The sequence below is a fragment of the Mirounga angustirostris genome, unplaced genomic scaffold (genome assembly GCF_029215605.1).
Source record: "Mirounga angustirostris isolate CCGP_5_RB_7025 unplaced genomic scaffold, mMirAng1.0.hap1 SCAF_15, whole genome shotgun sequence".
NCBI lineage: Eukaryota > Metazoa > Chordata > Mammalia > Carnivora > Phocidae > Mirounga > Mirounga angustirostris.
Window position 1 is genome coordinate 85,237,665 of NW_026991723.1, and position 19,850 is coordinate 85,257,514.

The 19,850-nt window shown below is 56.7% G+C and overlaps 1 protein-coding gene across 3 annotated transcripts in view; it reads left to right on the forward strand.

Annotated features, from left to right (window-relative positions):
• Positions 1-577: 577 nt before the first annotated feature.
• Positions 578-19,850, forward strand: part of LMX1B (LIM homeobox transcription factor 1 beta) — a 78,915-nt gene continuing 59,642 nt past the window's right edge. For all 3 annotated transcript variants that reach the window (XM_045882015.2, XM_045882016.2, XM_045882017.2), the window contains exons 1-2: positions 578-716; positions 1,549-1,735. In XM_045882015.2, coding sequence (XP_045737971.1) covers positions 578-716; positions 1,549-1,735 — 326 coding nt within the window. The remainder of the gene's footprint in view (positions 717-1,548; positions 1,736-19,850) is intronic.

The following is a 19,850-nucleotide window of genomic DNA, read 5'->3' on the forward strand; positions in this document are numbered from 1 at the left end:
AGGGGTGAGGCGGCTCCCGGCCGGAGTATCCCTCCGCCACCAGCCCCAGCTCTAAACCCAGCTGCTCCTCCGGCGCACCATGGCACTGGAGTAGTGCGGGGAGCGCGCCTGGAGCCCCGCGGCCCGCTGCGCCCCGCCCGGGACCCCGCTGCGCCGCCCGCGCCCCCCCAGCCCGCGGGGCCGCCCCTGCACCCCCGCCCCCTCCCCCGCCCGCCGCCGCCGCCGCCGCCGCCGCTGCCGCCGCCGCCTCCTCCCCGCGGCTCCGTCTGCCGCCGCCGCCGCAGCCCGGCTCCGGGGCTGACAAGCAGGTGACAGAGGAGCCGGCGCGCGTGGCTGCGAGTGCCCGGGAGAACGCGGCGCGGACGGCAGCGCCCCGGCCCGCCCGCACGACGCCGGGGCCCGGGGCCAGCGCGTCGGCGCTCCACGCTCGCCGGGGGCGCCCGGCGGCCCCTGCCGCAGCCCCAGCCCCGCGGGGGCCGCGCCTCCCCGGCTCCCGAGCCGCGCCGGCGGCGAGCGGGCAGGCGGGCGGGCGGGTGAGCACCCTGGCCGGCGGGGCCCGCGGCGCGCCCCGCGTCCCATGGATATAGCAACAGGTCCCGAGTCGCTGGAGAGGTGCTTCCCCCGTGGGCAGACGGACTGCGCCAAGATGCTGGACGGCATCAAGATGGAGGAGCACGCCCTGCGCCCCGGGCCCGCCACTCTGGGGGTGCTGCTGGGTGAGTGCGGCGTCAGAACGCCCGAGTGGTCATGGGCAGGGGACAGGGGCATCCTCCCGAGATGGACACAGGCGTCCAGACCAACGGAATAAGGAAATGGTTTGCAGGACATGGGGGTGCGGGAGGACACAGACTAGACTCCTGCAGTGATTGCCAGAGGGGCAACAGGCACCCCTAAACAGGCATCGTGAGGAGACAGAGGTTTGCAGGACACCACCTAGGAGGAAGGAGGCCACGACAGCTTCAGCTGCCACCCACCATCCTCACTGGGCCTTGGTGCTAGAGCTGCCACTCCCGAGGGGGTAGGAGGCGGGAAGCAAGAGTGATGGAGGACCCAAGTAGTCACCTTAGCAAGCTTGGGAGCGGTGCCAGGTCACTTGGTGGGGGGAGCTTCTAAGAGAAAAATGTACCCTGGGCCACCCAAACTACAGGTTTTGGGGAGATTGGGGACAGAAGACCACGAACGCCACCGTGGGGCGTGTCAGCCAGCAAGCGCCCCAGCCTCACCTCGCCTGTCTTGGTCCCAGCCGGCTACCCCGCGCCGTGCCGGTTCATGTAGTAACACCAAGCGCTGGATCTCCGGAGAAAGGGAGAGTGCAGCGCCGAGCCAAGGCTCGAGACCCGCGGCCTCTCCGCGCGGGAGTCCGCGGACTGGGACGAACCAGCTGAGGCTGCCCGGGCCCTGGTGCGGCGGCCGGGGGAGCGCAGGCGGCGGGCGGCGCTCCCGGGTTGCCCTCGCCCTTGGGCCCCAGGCTGCGGGCACCGCGCGGCCGGGACGCTGGGGCCAGGCTGGTCGGCGCTGACCGCCCGGCTCTCGCCCTGTGCGCTGCAGGCTCCGACTGCCCGCATCCCGCCGTCTGCGAGGGCTGCCAGCGGCCCATCTCCGACCGCTTCCTGATGCGAGTCAACGAGTCGTCCTGGCACGAGGAGTGTTTGCAGTGCGCGGCGTGTCAGCAAGCCCTCACCACCAGCTGCTACTTCCGGGATCGGAAACTGTACTGCAAACAAGACTACCAACAGTAAGCGCCTCTCGTCCTCCTCCTTCCCTGCCGCCGCCCGGCACTCGAGCCCGGCCACCCCCACTGCCAGGTCAGGCCCGCGTCCGCCCAACTATCGGCTCTGCGCGCCGCTGGGCCCATCAGCTCCGAGGGCTGTGAGGGCTGCGCGGCGCCGGGCAGGGACGAACCATCCCAGCCTGGCTGCCACTGGTGAGGTGGCTGGGAGCCTCTGGTGGTCCCTAGTTGCCATCTTTTGTCCGGAAACCTGCACTGGTTGGGGTACAGGACAAGGCCCTTTGGCCAACTAGGGGGATACCATCCCTCTGTGCAGGGACAGGGCCTGACCTCACTGAGGCCTAAATTGGGGACCAAGAATTGATTCCCAAATGAGAACAGTGCTTTAGGGGAGCCAGGCCCTGGTGGTGTGCTTCCCAAAAGTAGGGTTTTATGGAGGTCTGGGGTTCCTGGAGCAAGGAAGTGGAGTTTGGAGTGGGGGCGTGCTGAACTGGCTGAGCAGCTCAGGATGTCCCCTTCCTGCCATTCTCCCTGTTGTATTTTCAGTCCCTGATAGAAAAGTGTCCATTCCCTCCAAACCGTTCCATGCGGGAATTTTGCACTTAACAATTTTTGCTGGCTGGAGGAGCTGTCTAGGAAGAGGACCTCAAGGTGGCAAACCACAATCTGGGGCTCCTGGGGGCGGGGATGAAGAACTGCCCAAATCAGCCTTCCCCAGCAGGCCCTCTTTCTTGCACACTGTTTGTGTTGGAGAAGGGGGTGGCTTGCTCTGCCCTGGTGTAGCCTAAGCCTCAGAGTTGAGTCCAGAGACTATGGGTTGAATCCTACCTGCTGACTTTTGTTTTTAGCTGAGACTATGGATTTGTCTGACAAGGTACTGGGACAGATAAGAGCAGATGTGGGCTTTTTCTTTTGACCCTCTGGGTTTTGTGCCTGGCAGTGTGATTGAGAGGGAGGCAGAGAGGAGCAATAGCTGAAAGAAGGGTGTAGGCACCCCCAAGCAGGCATTGCAGAGACAAGTGGGTGCATTCGAGAACTTTCTAGTAAAGCCCAAAAGACCCTTTTAGATGGGACTGCAGGGTGAGTAGGCTCTCAGGTGGTTTGGGGCTCCGAGGGAGCTGTGTGTGCCCAAGCCTCCAGGAAAAGGTTGGGCTGCCAATGCCTGCTGATGATTGCAGGCTACCTGTCTGCCCAGGGACTGTTCCTAAATCCAGGCCCTGATGGGAAGTGGAGCAGCTGGGGTGCCCCATTTCCATCTCTGTAGCTGCTTGGCTGAGGCCCGGAAATAGTGGAGCTGTAGGCTAGAGCTCTGGAGAGGGTATTAGGTTCTATTCTGAAAGGTTCTGGCTGAGCCCCACAACAGCACCTAATCTGGCTATGCTACCCTGGTCGGGAGGGTCCGACAGGACCTGCTCTTTGCACCTTGCTCTTCCTGCCCACTGGGGGCTCTGCGGGAAGTAATTGGGGTACACTTTGGAGAGTCAACTCTTTTGCTGATCCCAGAGTCTTGCTGAGACCTCTTCCTCTGTCTGGAGCACCCCAAATTAGGCACACTGCTGTTGGTAGGGTTTGTGCTATGCCCTGGACTGATATGATTCTAGTTCCAGGAGAACGTGTCCCCGCCAGTCAGTTTGGCCACAAGCAGGCATAGAGCAGCACAAATAAAATGGAGAAAGTAGTTTGGGGTAGACGTGGTTGGGGGCTTTGGTCGAGCCAAGAGGCAGGGATCACCAGCTTCCAGCCCACCCACGTCCTGCCGGCCTGCACCTCTGCCTGCCTGACCCTGAGCTCAGCTCTGGCAGTGCCACTTCCAACTTAGCCACTGGCCTGGATGACTCAACATGTGGGGGCAGGAGGCCCAGGAAACTGGAAATGGGCCTCCAAGTCATGTGTGCAGATTTTTGGGGGGGAAAAATGTTTTCCATATTGGAAGGACCCTTTCCAACCTCTTATATGCATCTGCCAGGTCTCTTCCCCTACCCCTCAGTCCTTTATGGAGCTTCTGTTTAAAACAAGGAGAGGATGCTCCCTGGTTCTTCGGAGCACAGAACTGTAAAGTCACAAAATTTGAGCAGGATGTTCCCTTACAGCACAGCGGCCAACCCCCTAATTTTACAAAACAATTAAACATTAAACATTTGTGTTCACTTTGTTGAAAGCCTATTTGTTTTTTAAAAGGAGAGGAAAAAAGGCGCCTCTCTGAGAGCTTGATGCTTCAATGCAGTTGGGATGTGTTTGCCCGTGAATTTTGGCGCTGGGAGAATCTCAGGTCCTGAGTTCCGAGTCTGGGTCCTGCAAGGCGGCAGCCTCCAGGCGGGCATTATTCACGCCCCTCACGGTGCCCTCCTCCTCCCTCGCCCCCTCTTTCTTCCAATAAGGCCAATTAGGTATCTGCAACTAGGCCGGCCGGTTGGGGGCTGAGGAGAGGTTGTTACCAAGACAATCCTATGGACAAATACCCCGGCGGGTCTCGCCTCAGCGTTTCTCAGGGAGAGCCAGCGCAGCGAGGCAGACAGGCTCACGGGGGAAGCGATGTTCTTTTGCACAATAAAAGTGTATTTCACGATTTATTTTTTTCTTTGAGGATCGCAGATGCTTATTTATTGCATCAGTGCGTAAATGCTTTTCAGACGAGAATCCAGGCAAGTGGGCGCAGAAACGTACCTCCTCGATTTTGTCGAGCCTTTGTGTCAGCGGTATAGGGAAATTAACACCCCCCCCCCAATAACTTTTGGAAAATGTGTCCTCGACCCACGAGGAGCTTGCGGGGCTTGGTCCTTAGAAGAGGTTGCTATTTTTATTAAGCGTCTCTTCTTCCTTTCGATTTGTTTTAAAGATCCGGGACACCCAGAAGCGCAACGTTATTTTACGCACCACGGGGGTGATTAATTGACGTTCGGGAACATTTAATAACATTTGATAAAATCCACCCGCACGTCCTGGACGGACGAAGCAGAGCGAGGGCCACGGCATTTGGGCATTTTCACGCATAACTCGAAAAGTTTACTTTTTCTCCGTACGTGCTTTTGGGGGCTCTTTCTTTGAAAAAAAAAAAAAAAAAAAAGCGTCGGATCGTTCTGCGCCCGAGACTCTGGCCCCTCGGCAGCCGGAGCTCCTTCTCGGACTCAAAACCGGGTTAGAAACCGGGAGGAAACGGGGCCTCCAAACGCAAAATCACGAACACCTCTCTCTCCTTCCTCCACCGGAGAACACATGAAAAAAAAAAAAAAAAAAAAGACAACCCCCCGCCCCATTTTTTTCTTGGTGGCTTGGCCAAATAGAATTATGTAAGTCTTTTTTCTTGCCGTCTGTCGCTCGTCTGGAAAGCGTTTCTATCCTGAGGAGGTGGCGAATTCCTGGAGGAGGCTCCGGAAGGGGGGAGGGTCGGTGGGAGAGTCCAAAAATCTGTCACAAAATGGAGTCTAATCGCTTGTAAGACAGCTCCCAGGCCTGGCGACCCGAGATCCGTTGGTGTGCGCGCGGGAGCCTGCGTGCGCCGAAAGACGCGGCGTTCCTGCTCGGGCCATGCTCCCACCTCGGCGTCCCGGGCTGGCGGCGCCCTTCGGCCCGCAGGCCTCGCCTCTCGGCGAGCAGAGTTACAGGGCTCCGCTGAGCCTGCGACGGTCCCCTTGGGCTCGCCTGCCCAGGTAGGGTGCGCCCACCCGCGGAACGGGGCGGGGCGGGGGGGCACAGCGAGACTTTGAGTTTCAGAAAAAAACTGAGTCCTGGGGTGATTTTTTTTTTTTTTTTTTTTTTTTTGGTAAATCTACCCCAGCTGGCTGAGGCTCCTGTGGCCCAACCTGGCTCTTCCCAGCACATTCCTTTCCTTCTTTCCTTGGAAGTGTTTACACCGGGAAAGGCCTTCCAGGGAGGCTCACCTCTCCTCCGAGCACTAGCTCTGGCAGAGTAGGGGTGTGGCACGCACGCAGAGAGCAAAGTCAGGCTCCAGCCTTTTCGGCCTGCTGTTTCTCCCAGCTTGCAAGGCCTCCCATAAGGCCTTCCTGCAGGGTGCCAGTTACCAGCAGCACCTCCTCTACCAGTAGGTATCCCAGCTGGCATGGCCCCCATCTGTCTCATTCAGAACTGCAGACATCCCTGTCCACAGCCCGAGGTAGAGGGTCTGTCCTGGAAATGGGTCCGCTTGGAAGGAAAAGCCAGCGCTTGGCCTTGTAGAAGGGCCTGGGTAGTGCTCTCGCTGGGGGTTTGAAGGCTGAAGGGCTCTCACTCTGCCAGCCCAAGTCTGGGGATCCTCTGGCCCCTGGGATGGCACCCTCCTTTTAACCCCGGCCGCTTGGCTGCAGGTAGCAGGGTAAGCAAAGGCCTTAAGCTGCAGTCATCTGCTGCTGAACGGAGGCATTATTCACAGCTGACTCCTGGCTCACCCTGTATTCCCCAGGCTCTGGACTAGTGTAGCCTCATTTGTTTGCCGGATTTTCTCCAAGTCAGGGAAGAAGGCTGTGAGGATTTCCTCTGGAGTACGTGATTGTTGACCCTCAGCAACCTCCTACCCTGCCTGTTGGAGCCAGGCTTAGGACCACACGGTCCTAGCATCTACCTGAGCCTCTTCTGTAAAATGGGGACATAGCCACCTGGGGGAAAGGATTCTAATAAGGATTCGAGATAACATGCCCCAAAGGACCTGGCATCTCGCCTGGCATGTTAATACTCTGGAAATTACTGTTGTTACCGTTATCACCAGCAGTGTGGCAAGGAATGTCTTGTCGCCAAGGAGACACCAAACTGCCTATGGGTTCCATGCCAGAGAAAGGTGCACCTGGCACGGTAGGCTTGCCATGAGCCTCTCTATGCAGGGAAGATGAGGGGCACCCCTGGGAAAATCATTCCCTTTGCCTGAGTGGGGCACTGTGAGGGCCATGCCTTCTTCAATGAGGAGAAGAGCTCTAGACTCTGAGACAGAGCTGGGTTCGCCTCCCAGCCCCACCATTCAGCAGCCATGTGATCTTAGCCAACTGACTACCTGTTTCAGAGCCCCAGGTTCTCCATCAGCAAATTAGGGGTGAGGATACAATTTCCCAGGGTGGTTGTAAGGATGACACAAGGTACCTGGTGGGGCTTCAGTAAATGTTCCATACTCCGTGGGATCCAGAATCCTCTTCACTACCTCCAGAGAGGCAGAAAAACTTCTGATTATATAGATAAGAACAATTGCCAACTGTGCATTATCAGGAAGGGCAGGTAGCAGGAAGGGCTTGGTGTTCTGGCCTCTTTCTCCTTGGGGGCCGTGAGAGGGAGTGGAATGGGTCCAGAGCAAAGAGCTTAACACTGAGAAGCAATTCGACTCTTCAGGGTCTGAGAATAGCTTGGAAAAGCATACTCAATAATATAATTTCATATTGGGAAACCCTTCATGCTTATTGTTTTTGTGATTCAAATGACAAGGGGAAAAAAGCTCAACCTAACATCTCCGAGGAGGAGGAGGAGGAGGAGGAGGAGGAGGAAGAGATTCAGAAGGAGAGGGGGAGGAAATGAGGTCGAGAGATTCAGGGATCTGTTCGTTTCTCCAAAAGATGAGGTTTAAAAGATGGAGAAACACCAGCTCAGGTGGTCAGAAGGATCCTTCAGCCCACAGAGGTTTGTTCTGTCCAGGATGGGCTGGCTGGCTGTGCTTCTCCAGGGAATTTCTTCTGTCCTGCGGCTATGAGGTTTTTAAAACAAAAAAGGGGGAAAAAAAATTCCCAGTCCTACTTTGGCATTAGTTAGGCTGAGGAATGGATGATATGTTCAGAGACATGAGTTATAACTTCCAATTTGTTGGACACCACAATCAGGCCTCAGCTTCAAGGGAGGAAGGAAGAAAGGGATGGTCCACTCATCCAAGGAGCCCGTATGAGCTGTCAGTCAACCAGGGGTGCAGGAGGACCCAAAGCCCTTGGCTTTCTGGCTGACCCAGCCCTCTCCAACTTCCAGATTCTGTGCTGATGGCAGCAGAGAGCAAAACCAAAATTATATGTATTTATTGCTCCTGCAGTCAGAAGTGGGGAGGTGGTGGTAGTGAAGGGAGGGTAAGGCCGAAAACCATATTTGAAAAAGTTGATTCACGAAAGCAGAGGAAGCAAAGTGGCAGACGTTTGCCATTTCATCGACCGGCTGGTGTTCTCCATTCATGTCATAAATGTCTCCTGTCATTTGAAGCCAAAAGCAACATGATTTGGTTCCCCGGTGGCCTATAGGGTTTTTCTCTCTTTTTTTGCAGTAAATGTTTATTTGTTAATAATATACTTTAAACAGCCTAGCTTTGACCTCAAGTCTCCCGAAGCATCCATCTTCTCTCAGAAAAATCTTTCAAAGTTTGTGTAATTTTGGGGGGAAGGTGTAACTGACGGGGCAGTGAAGGGTCTGTGTTTGCTTTAACTACCGCTGTGTTGTGGAGTGGTGGGGTATAAGGGGCCACTGTGCTCAGAATGGCAACTTTCTTGGGTTTCAGGCCTGGCTGACAGCACTTCCTCGCTGCCCTTTACCTTTGCTTCGCCTGATCAGAACAAATAAATTTCTGCGTGGGCCCTTCCTTTGTTATTCCCGGGGCAACATTGTATCCATTTCTGTTCAGCTTCTTGACTGGCAGCCACTGGACCTGCCCTGTCGACCCTGGGGCCCTGGAGGGGGGTTGGGGGAGTGTAGGGGTCCCAGGGATATGTGAGTACATTGCGGGGGGGGGGGGGGGGGCTTTGTCTCAATTGGGAGCCTGGCTCAGACTGGCCCGGACGGAGTGTGCTGGCTGATGGCAGATCACCTGGCTTGCCCCGCACTTGGTGAACTGAGGGAAGTGTTGCTGAAGGAAAAACCTAGTTCCTGGAGTTTGGTTCCAGAAGAAACAAAGATGTTTGCTTCCTGGCCGGCCCCTGCTTAAGAGGTTTCCCTGGGAACTGTGAGGTGGTTGCCAGCCAGGGAGGGTTCTGAGGGCTGCCCGGAGCAACAGAGGTGCCCACCGGGGCTGGCAGGCGTGAGACCACGGAGCTGCGGGCTAGAGGCAGAAAGCTGAGTGAGCATGCTGGAACACAGGACGGCCAGGGGCTCCCCAACCCCCCAGGCGGCTCTGTTGGGCGCCGTAGGAGCAGTGACAGGAGAGGAGAGGGGCAGCCCTGGGTCAGGACAGAGCTGGGTGTGACTGCTGTCCCCCCTTCTCCCACCTCCTGCTTTCCTCCAGGACTCAGAGACTGTTGTCATGTGATTCCTGAATTGCCATAGTTACGGGGCTGTGGGGTGTGGGCGCCCGCCCAGGCCTGGAGCTGCCCGAGCCTGTGGAGATGGAGAGGACCAAGGTGCTCTGGAAGCCACCTCCTGCAAATGGAGGGCCTCCTGGGTGGGGTACATTTTCTCAAAGAAAAGAACAAAATTGCAAGTACAGATCAGAGATCAAGAATGTCTCTGGCTCTTGTGACACAAGCCAGGGGCCTTTAGGGAAGGGCTCATTGCTCTTCTTGAGCCTCGGTTTCCTCCTCTGTGAAATAAGGGTGCCAGTTACAATCTCACAGGATAGAGTGAATCGATCTCTGAGGATAAAGTGAAACAAACCCAAAGGTGCCAGCCTCCACTAGGCATTCTGTCAATGTATGGTTCCATCCTGCCTGCCTGGGAAGTGGGCTGGAGACGCCCTGCCTGGCAGGAATGCATTGTCTGCCTTTCACACAGGCCCAGAGCGTGGATCCTCCTAAACAGGCCTCCAGGAGTGGCCTAGCCCACCCTCCTGCTCCTTGCCCAGGTCTGGGGCCTGTGTTCTGAATTTTCCCCCTTGAAAGGGGAATGGGGCAGTCTGGCTGTCAGAAACTGGTCCTTGGAGGCAGGCAGTCAGCAGCCTGTGGATGCCCCCCCCCCCATTACTACTGAGGCACGTAGGTCCTGCTTTTACCCAACCTAATCTTGAGCATGGCCAGTGTAGATAGGAACTCACAGGAACAGAGTCTTATTGACCCAGAGGGGCAGGCCACAGTAGTACATCTAGAAAGAAAAGGAATTGACATTTCTTGAGTACTTCGATGTGTACTGGCCTTCATTGCTTTAGGTCCCTGTATAGGTGAGAAGACCCAGGTGGAGGGAGTTAAGTAACTTCTCTCAGGCTCAGGGTTACTCTGTAGCAGATTTTTCCTGGGTTGGTCTAACTCCCAAAGCGGATGGGATCCCTACGTCCTCGATTTCTGCTCTTCCCAAAGCCCCAGATTCTGCTCTGGGCAGTTGTGATTCACCTTAGAGCGCCCAGCCGGAAAGGTGTGTGTGTTGGGAGGGGGGCGGTTACCGCCCCAGGGTTGGAAGGGGTGGGGGTGGGGGTCATCGCCCTCTTCGCACCAGAATGCCCAGGTAGGGCCAGCCCTTACCAGAGAAGAAAAAAGGTTAGAGTAACTGCCTTTCCCCCCGCGGTGAGCTTCCTTCGCTGCTCCGGCCGCGCGCGCGCGCGGGCGGGGCGGCTCTCAGAGGTCTCCACCCGTGCCCTCCTCCAGGCCCACCTCTCCGATGGTTCCTGCTCCTCGTTCTTTTCCCCAAGTGGGGCAGCGCGGTGCACAGGCTTCTCGGCTCTGGGGCTCCTCGGCCGCGCCACGGGCGCCGGCAGCGGTTGATGAATTTCGGTGTCACCAGGGGTTTAGCCCGGATTTGGGAACTGCGCGCTCTAATACGCGCACACGGTCCTGCCCTTTCTAAAGCGCAGCCCTTTCACCCAGCCGCTGATTTATGAAGGAATCCGATCCCGGGACGGGCTGGGCTGGAGCCGGGAACCGGGGCCCCTCCGCAACCTTCGGACTCCTTCGTGTTTTGGGGGCCCTTGGCGGCTCCCGGTGATCTCCTGGGCTGGACTCGAGGTGCCCTGCTGGGTCGCATCTCCCACGACCCAGGAGGAGCGAGTCCTCTCGGAGCCACTTAAACCTGCTAGAAGGGTGCTAAGCGGGTGGAGAGAATTTTCTTTCGGAATTGAGCAAAGCCTTCGCCCCTCCCCAAGCCCTCCCGCCGACCCCCTCGGGCAGGCCCAAAAGCAGCGGGTCCGAGAGGTTTGTTTATCGAGAGCACAGAAAATTGAAAAAAGAGTTAAGACCTTTCTCCCGCCTGAGAAGTGTGCAAAGTCCCTCGGCTCCTGGAGGCGGCGAGGCAACCCGAATGCAGGGTTCCCGGTGCAGACGCTGGGGCCGACCCCAGCCCCCTCCCTCTTGCGCCCCGGCTGCACGGCGGGAGGGCAGATTTTTTTCAGATTTGGTTTGTAGGGGGGAAATGTGGTTGTATCAATCCACAAATATTTACTCTTAACAGACTTGTATCTGTGGAGATTTCGAACAAAGACAGTTTAGGGGGATTACAAAAACCCTAAACCCCGTTTTTCTCTCAGACTTGGTGCTTTAAATGCCAATTACAGGCGAGCCATATCCAACAGCAACGGGAGGAGGCGGGCAGGGTCGGGAGGGGTTGGGGGGCGAGTCCAGCCATTAAATGTAACTTTTCATTATGGAAAGGATTTCGCTGGTTTTATCTTCTAATAAGATTATGTCACAAACACAAGTACCTAGGATGGTGCTGAGTGACAGGGCTCTGTCGTTTAATCAGAGACTGTGCCGCTCTGACCGCGGGGCCCTTTGTCCGTCGGAGTGAACGACGGAAACTTGCCGTCCTAATCCCCTTATTCATGTCAAGCAGAGAAAAGAAGCCGAGCACCTTACAACCGTGTCCCCTCCACCCCTTCCGAGGGCAGCGGGAGGAGGGGAGCTCCGGCCCTGTCGCCCCCCGGGGCGACTTTCGTTTCCGAGGGCGCTTGGGTCTCCCGAGCCCGCCAAGCGTTGCAGCAGGGGTGGGGGAAGGGGTTGCCTTTTGGGAGCCTCAATTGTCAGCTTCTGGAAAATGGGGGCAACGGCCCCACGACCAGAGGATGCCGATTGGGAGGGGTGGGGGACTTTTTGCCTCCACTGACGGAAAGCACGGGCCGCTCTGTCCCCTCTTCCCAGGAAAGGTGGCGCTGGGGGGTGCACACCCACCATCCCCATGAAAGCGGGATTGACGAGAAGGGAGAGGCCGAATGGAGATGCCAGGCTGGGGTCCAGCGCGGGGCGGATTTCGTTGGATCCCTGGGACTGATGTCGCCACGCTCGTACTCCTGCGAGTCTCCGGGGTTGACCACTCCCGGCTGCTCGCTCGGCCCCTTTCTTCTGAGGGCGAATTCCTTTGTTCGACCCCCGCGGAAACCCGCTTCTCTGCCGGGCCCGTGGCGCCTTTATTCTCGCCACCGCTGCTGCCGTCACCCCTGTCCCACAGTGTGCAGATCTGTCCTGCGGCCGGCACCCGTCCCCCCTCCCCCGCCCTGGCAGCGCAGACCCAGCTGGGTCTGCCGACCGGCCCCTCGACGTCGCCGCCGCCGCCTTGCCCCAGCCCCGGCCGCCTGCTCCGACAACTAGAGCTCCAGCCCGCAGAGCGGGCGCCGCGGGCGCGGACTTTAGCCGCCGGCGTTCACCTCCGGGCACAGTCGGAAGCCGCGGGCGTCGGAGAAACGGCCGGGCGCGGTTCCGGGTCGCTGCACCGGCTGAAAAAAACCAAAAGCAAAACCAACACCCAGCAAATGAAACCTGCGTGCCCCCCAGGGCTCCACTCTGCACCCCTCCAGAGGACCAGGCCGGCTACCTCCTGGCCAGTTTCTAGGATCTCAGACCGAAGGCCCCAGAGTCAATGGAGCCGGAGAGGAGACTTTGGAGGAATTTGCCTCTAATGTACCTGGCTCCTTAGCCTCCTTTCAAAGCTCTTAGTCTGTCCTCTGGGGCAGGCTCCCAGGGACCCCAGTGTGTCCTGGGAGCTCTCTGGAGACGCCTGACTGCTCAGTCTCCTCCCTCCTGAGCCCAGGCTCCGGTGCGGGAGGATCGGGCTGAGAGCAGGGTGTCACCTCGTAAAAGCGACAGGCGAGGGCTGTTTTATGGGGAGGGAGAAGGGGCAGGAAGTGATGCTTCCATCTCTGGCCCCACAGGGATGGAGAGCCACGATGGAAAGAGCACTATCTGGGCAGGGGACCACGGGGACAGGGCAGGGTCAGAGACAGTTGGGTTTGCGACCATTAACCATGGGACGGGGACCGACAGAGCTGGGAGCCGGGAGCTCACCTCCCGCGGGTTCCCTCCCAGAGCCCTCTCTGCGGTTCCGGGCTCAGCCAACAGCTCTGGCCCTTCCTCCCAAGCTGGGGCGGGGGAGAGACTTTCTCCCTCGAAACACTTGATACCAACTTTGGTTTTTTGGCAAGAAAAATAAGCCTTGTTTGGAAAGGGGGGGGTGGTCGAGTGAGCGAGGGAAGGAGCGAGCTGGCGGCACAGCAAACTTTGCGGATTAGGTTTCAGCGCCTCCGCCCCACCCCCAGCCCCGCGGCGGTGATTTGTGTGCGGGGGTCTGTGACCCTACGAGGCATCAAACGGCCCGCGGGAACCGGCCGAGTTCAGAGGGACAGTGGGCAGAGGGGCGGCCTAAGACAACGCAGATGGTTCATATCAGCCCGGCCTGGTTGAGCCCTGGGCCCGCGGCCTGGGCTGCTCGGCAGGGAAGAGGTCTGGGGTATTCCGGGGAGACCAGTGCCTGAGCGGTAAGAGGGGGCCAGAAATGCGGCAAAGCCCAGTCGGTCCCAGCTGAGAGGAGGCCAGGGGGCCAGTGACAGAGTTCCTCCTCCAGGTGGTCCTGACCCCATCCAGCTTAGGAGGAGCCTGGCCCTCCTTGTTTCCCCAGAGTAGCCTCTGGTCCAGAAGGGAGACCCTCCAGCCTCTGCCAAGTGGCCAGAGTTTACCCCACCCCTGCCCTGCAGGCAGCTGGGGCTCATCCAGGTCATCATACCCCTCCCCCAGGGACCCCTAGTGGCCTTTTTCTTTTCAGGGAGGTGCCCTGCCCTCAGCCTGCCTGCTGTAGTGGGTTTGGGAGGCCCTCACCTCCCTCTGACGTACATTCATGCGTCCGTTCGTTCATCCATGCATTCATTCATTCCTTCATTCTACCACTGTGGTAGAATACCCTTCCCCTCTCTGCCCACTTGAGCCCTTCTGCCTGGCCGTGGCTGACTCTGAGGTACTCCTCCCTCCTAACCCCAGGGGAAAGCCGAGAAGTAGGCTCACTCATACCTTAACCCAGAGCTTTGCTTTGGGGGCGGGGAGGGGGGATCCTGCTTGGTCAGACTGGGAGGGGCTCTTGCCTCAGAGACTGCTGCCCCCTCTCCCCAGAGCTGGAGCTTGGCTGACTGTCAACACCAACAGGCCCAGGCTTCCCTGCCCTATTTCCAGGGCCTGACTTTCCCTGCGGCTTCCAAGAACCCTCTTCAGTGACCACAGAGAGGGTGCACCTGGGTGAAACCCACCATCCAGACCTTGGGCTGCTTTAGCGGGTCCCAGCTGAAGAGCTCTTCAAGATCTTTGTAGAAACGGGAAAACCGAGGCTCAGGTGTGTCTAGTATTTGCCCTAAAGCTCGCTCAGTTGTGGCAGAATGGAGACAGGAACCCCAGTCTACTCACTGCCAAGTCAGGGGCCTGTGTGGCAACGCCACAATTCTTTCTAGAACCCGTTCCCAGACTCTGGCTTTAGCACTGGCTTACTCTTTTCTTCCGAGGCTGAGGTCACTGGAGGGGAAGGCCCTTCAATCCTGGTTCCTGAGGCGGGTAACAGGCATGTCTCCATGATGGAATGAGCTTGAGAACTTTCTGGATAGCATGCACGTTGAGCAAGTTTATCTTCTAAGTTGGGACATTGAAGGACAAGAGCCAGGTGACCACATCCCTCTGTCCTAATATCTGACTCCCAAACACCCTGGGCTTGGCCCTTCCTCTCTACAGTGGGTCATGGGGAGGCCAGCGGCCTGGCCAGGGCCACAGAGGGCCAGGGGATTGCCGGGACGTCTCGGGGTTCCATCTCCCAGGGTCCCTGCCTCAGGGGAGCAGCCGGCTGGGTCATCTGTACACGGAACACACATCTGTACTCCACATGTTAGAGGCCGAGCAGAGGACATGTGGCTTGGGATGTGTTATCTAATCATATTTATTGGCCAATCCTGAAATTTTAAAAAAGAGTTTGATATTGTTAGCATTGGGAAAAGATCCCCAAATCTACACGGTGACAGATCAGCAGAGGCGGCCAGCAACAGCCAGGTTTCTTTCAGCTGGGATCAGGATGCAGCTCTGGAAGTTCTTTGGGTTGTTCTAGTGTGATGAAATCTCTGTGCTATGAAACAACACTTACTGCTTTCATTTTCCCAAGCAGAGATCTGAAGCAAAATTAATTACCCCGCCTTGACTGATAGTTGTTCTGTTGGAGTATGGTTCTAATCCTTATTAACATTCTCAAAAGTCAGGCATGAAATACGACTTTTGCACCACACTCTTTGGCATATGTTTTTCTTTTCCAGGATATTTTTCAGACTATCTCCAAGCCTCACCGCTGTTCATTATTTTTGCCATAGGTCTAAAGTTGCCAGCCCCAAAACCAGCCCCGCGCAGAGCACAGCCAAGGGGGTGGGGAGTGGGAGCAACATCTCCGCTCACGATGCAAATTGCTTCTGATTATTGAGCTTTGAATGTTTTCCTCCATCATGTTTTTATTAAAAACTCCAGCATATTTACGCTTGATGGTGTCTTCAATTAGGTTCAAAAAAAAAAAAAAAAAAAAGCAGGGGGTTCCCCTTTCCATAGCAGTATGTAAAGAAAATAGTTATGACCGCAGAATTATCGTCCAAAGCTGGTTCTAGTAAAGCTAGCCCTGCTTTGACAAGCCCAGCAGGCTGGGAGCTTTTTTCTAAGTGTTCCAGCTGCTGGGGAAACAGACCAGAGAGGAAGCCCACAGAAGCCTCCCTCTGTTCTGCAGGGCACTCGGGCCACCTCACAGGAGCTAACACTTCCCAAGTTTCTGAGCTGCAGAAGGGGGCCCGGCTGGCTGCAGGGGGCTTGCTGATGGGCAGGCCTGGCAGGGAGAGAGCACAACAGCTCCCACCACAGTAAGAATCGTACAGCTGATGCTTGCTGAGTGCTCATGGATTGTCAGGCACTGCTCTAAGCACTTCACGGTTTTTAAAGGCACTGTGGCTATGACGTGGGTGTTGTTATCATTTACAGATAAGACAACTGAGACACAGAGAGGCTGAGTAATTTGCCCAAGGTCACGCAGCTAGTTAAGTGGAACTGGGATTGGAGCCCAGGCATTGGGTCAGGAGAAAACTTTCAGAGATCCTTTGGGAGGGCAGAATCTGGCCCTCTGCTGGGTTCAGTGTCCTGTGGTGGCCGGGCCCCAGAGCTCAATGTTATTTTTTTTTTTAAGATTTTTTATTTATTTATTTGAGAGAGAGAATGAGATAGAGAGAGCATGAGAGGGGGGAGGGTCAGAGGGAGAAGCAGACTCCCCGCTGAGCAGGGAGCCCGATGCGGGACTCGATCCCGGGACTCCAGGATCATGACCTGAGCCGAAGGTAGTCGCCCAACCAGCCGAGCCACCCAGGCACCCTCAATGCTATTTGTTGAATGAACGCCTCATAATTAATGGCCAGTGTTTATTGCACACTGCCTGTGGGTTTGACGGGGATTAGCTCATTGAATCTTCTCCTGGGGCAGGCATTCTTATTATCATTTCTCATTCTGCAACATTGAAGCTTGACCTGAGAGGTGCCCTGATATCCACAAGGTCACACAGCATAAGGTAGCAATGATAAGCTACCATGTACTGGGCACACGTTATGTCTAAGCTCAGGGCTCAGCCCTTGGCACCCCAGACCTCGGTGAGAGTTCCTAAAAGGACCATTGTTTACCCAGGTTTCCAGGTACAGAACTGGGGCTCAGAGAGGTAAAACCATTCACCAGGGATCACACAGCCAGTGGGGAGCTGCACCAGCATGCCTCTATGCTCTGCTGGTGTGAAGACTCGTCCTCTTGACCACTTCTCAGCCTTGGGGGGAGCACGTGAACAGCGCCTTCTCGGTAGGTCTCACTTGGCCTGAACTATGATCCTGGCAGTAGGTGGACATAGTTTGGCATTGAGGGAGGGATGGGTGTGTCTGTGGCTACTTGGCATGAGGCGTCATCCCCTCCTAGCCCTGTTTTACAGATGGAGAAACCAAAGCACAGAGAACTTAAGTGACTTGCCCTGGGTCACACAACTAGGGAACAGCTGATGGGAATCACGCTCAGGTGTACTGGCTTTGGGGTATTGTTTCTCAGAGAGACTGAGTCATCATCTTTATTGTCGGCATTGTCAGCCTCATGCATGACCGTCCCTGAGCGCCTTCTGAGTGCTCTGCAAATATACAGTGACCGCAGGGAAGTTCAGAGAGGGAAGGCGATTTTCCCAGGATCGCATTGCAACATCTAGCTGCTGGTGTGGGTCCTGCTCAGGACAGGGCACAGGGAAGCAGGCCCAACCCACGGATGGGAGTTGACTAGCCCTGTGAGGGCCACCTTTACCCCTGCCCTGCGGGTACAGCAGCTCAGGGCAGGCGCTGTCTGCCCTTTGAAGGGGACAGCGCCTGAGTGTGTCACTTTGAACTGCAAAGGGGCCTGTGGCGAGGGCTTGGCCCCCTCCCACAGGCCCCCTGCCCGCTCACCCCTCCAGGTCTGGTTCCAGTCGGCAGGCCTGGAGCCGGAGGGGCGGGCAGGGCGGCGGCCCCCCTGCGGGATGTCAGCCTGATAAGTGAGCCGCGGCGGAGCCCTGAAGGAGGATGGAGCTGGCCGCCCACTGGTCCGGCTGTCCCACGTGGCAAGAGTTCAGGCCAGTCACCGAAGTGCCAGCCTCCCACAGACATGCCCTTGTGGCTGCAGGGAAACCTCTCCCTGAATGTCAGAGGTTTAAATTAAAATAACAGTAATGATGGTAATAACAAGAACTTGAGAAAGGAAACATCTCGCCCTGGGGCACAGGGAGTATCATGGACACAAGCATGTGCTCCACTTGGTGAGTGCTCATGGCACCAGGTCACGAGGGCTGTTAGGTAAGAGACTGTGCGTCTGCGCAGCTAATTACCAGAGACCCGGCTGGGGAACTTGGAGTTGTTCAGCCAAGTCCTGGCTAAGCTGGGCTAGGACGGGGTAGCCCCTGGGCGAAGTGGGTGGGGTGTCGGGGCAGAGTTAAGCAGAAATCATGCCAGCTCGGTCCCCATACCTGGGCATGTTGACCTCTTCTCTGATTTGGTGACCCCAGAACTGATTCCTTGGGAGGCCAAGAACTTAACCAGATTCTTTGCCAAGTAGACAGAGAAAAGATGCCAGTGCTTTGGAACCTCAGGGTTCAGAGTTTGATCTAGCTCTGCCACTTACTGGCTGTGTGACCTTGGGTTTGATGCTTTACCTCTCTGTGCTGCAGCTCTCTTAACAGTCTGTTGAGGATCAATACCTGCCTGAGAGCAATGATGAGATTTAAAAGAGAAAGCAGACACAATGTCTTCAGATTAGGCCTGTGGTTCTTGCTGATATTGTTGCTGGTGCTCCCACTGTCCTTTGTGTTGGGCGTGAGCAGATGTCTGGCTTTGGTTATATGTGCCGGGCAGTATCTTTGCTAGAGTTCTCTGTGTGCACTATGCCTTGGCCAGAACAGGGCATGATACCTAGCAGGTGCTCAGTTCATACTGAAAGAAGAGTATAGAGAAATAGCTCAGGAGCTCGACTGGCTGGGCTGGACACAAGGCTCAGCCTCTTTCTAGCTGGGCAACCCTTGGCGAGTTGCTCAGCCTCTCTGAGCCTCTGTTCCCTCATTCATAAAATGGAGGTACTCGAAGAACCTGGCTTCTAGGGTTGTCCTGAGGATTAAATGAAATAGCGCGTGCCAGGAGCCCTACCAGTTTGTGTGAGCTGTTTCTGTTCGTGGGAAGGGCAATGAGCAGGGGTCTGATTACTAACACAGGACAGCAGGATTCTGTGCTCGGTTACCAGGGCAGGTGCCTTGTGAGATGGGAGGTGGGAGCTGAGAGGATCTGGGGAGGGCATTCCTGGTAGGGGCACAGGAAGCAGGAATATTAGGGGTTAAATTGGTGGGCTGCGAAAGTGGGCTGGGACAGTGAGTCTGGCTGGAGAGGCTGCCTAGGGGCTGCTGGGATGCAGGGCTGCAGAGGGGGGCAGGGGCTGGTAGCTATGCAACGGGGTTTGGCTTTTATCCTGTGGGCAGAAGGGAGCCATCGAAGATTATTGTACAGGTGGGTGGCAGGACGGGAGAGGCACTTCATGGAGCTGACATTGGCAGCATGTGCGTGGGATTGGGGACTGGAAACTGGGAGGAGGGGGCAGCTGCCTCGTCGGAGGTGAGGCCAGTAGAGTTGGCTGGAGGAGGGACAGGTTCAAGGCAAAGTTAGGAGGCAGTTCTGAGGGTTGAGGGGAGGAGATGGGGCAAAGGGAGAGTCAGAGAGACCTGGGGCTGGGAGCTGGAGTGACTGGAAGCACCAGGTCCTGGGTTGCCTGGCTAAGGCCTTGGGGTCCTGAGCTCTCTGGGCTGGTCCCAGCAAGAGTGACCCACTTGTCTGGGTCATTCACAGGTCTGGTTTCATGGGCATGTGACCTATGCAGTCTCCCAGGACCTCACACTCAGAAGGGCCCTGTGCTTGGTTTGATGCTTTGCTGTCGCCCTCTTGAAATTCCTAACGTGGTCTGACCAAGTACCCTGTGTTTTCGTTTTGTCCTGGGCCCTTCAGATCATGTAGCAGCCCCAGTCCCTGAGTCTCTGGCTGGGGGCCTGGGCTTAGAATGGAGGCCTGGGTGGCTTGAGCTGGAACCAGGCCTACTGGGATTAAGGAGACCTCCCCGCTCTACCATTGACCTGAGGCTTGTCCTCAGATGGCTTCTTCCTCCTGGCTCCCAGCTTCCTTGGTCAGGCCCTGCCCCCTCATCCTCTGTGCTCAGCCACCAGCTCACCTGCTGTTCCCCACACACTCAGACATTTGTCCCTGTCTGGGTCTTGCTCAGGCTGTGGCAGTTGTGCAGGATATATTCTCTGGCCTCCATCCCTTCTTCTTCAGGAAGTCTTCTTCCTTTGAAGCTTGGCATAAAGATCATCAGCTTCATGAAATCTCTCTGGCTCCATATTCCCTCCTGCCTGCCCCCCGAGCTTGGGTCTGTCTTGCAGTGCTTATTAAACATGCAGATTCCTAGCTCTGTGGAAGGACTCACCCTCTCAGAGTGAAGCCTATGAATCCTCATGCCTAGCTGCCCCA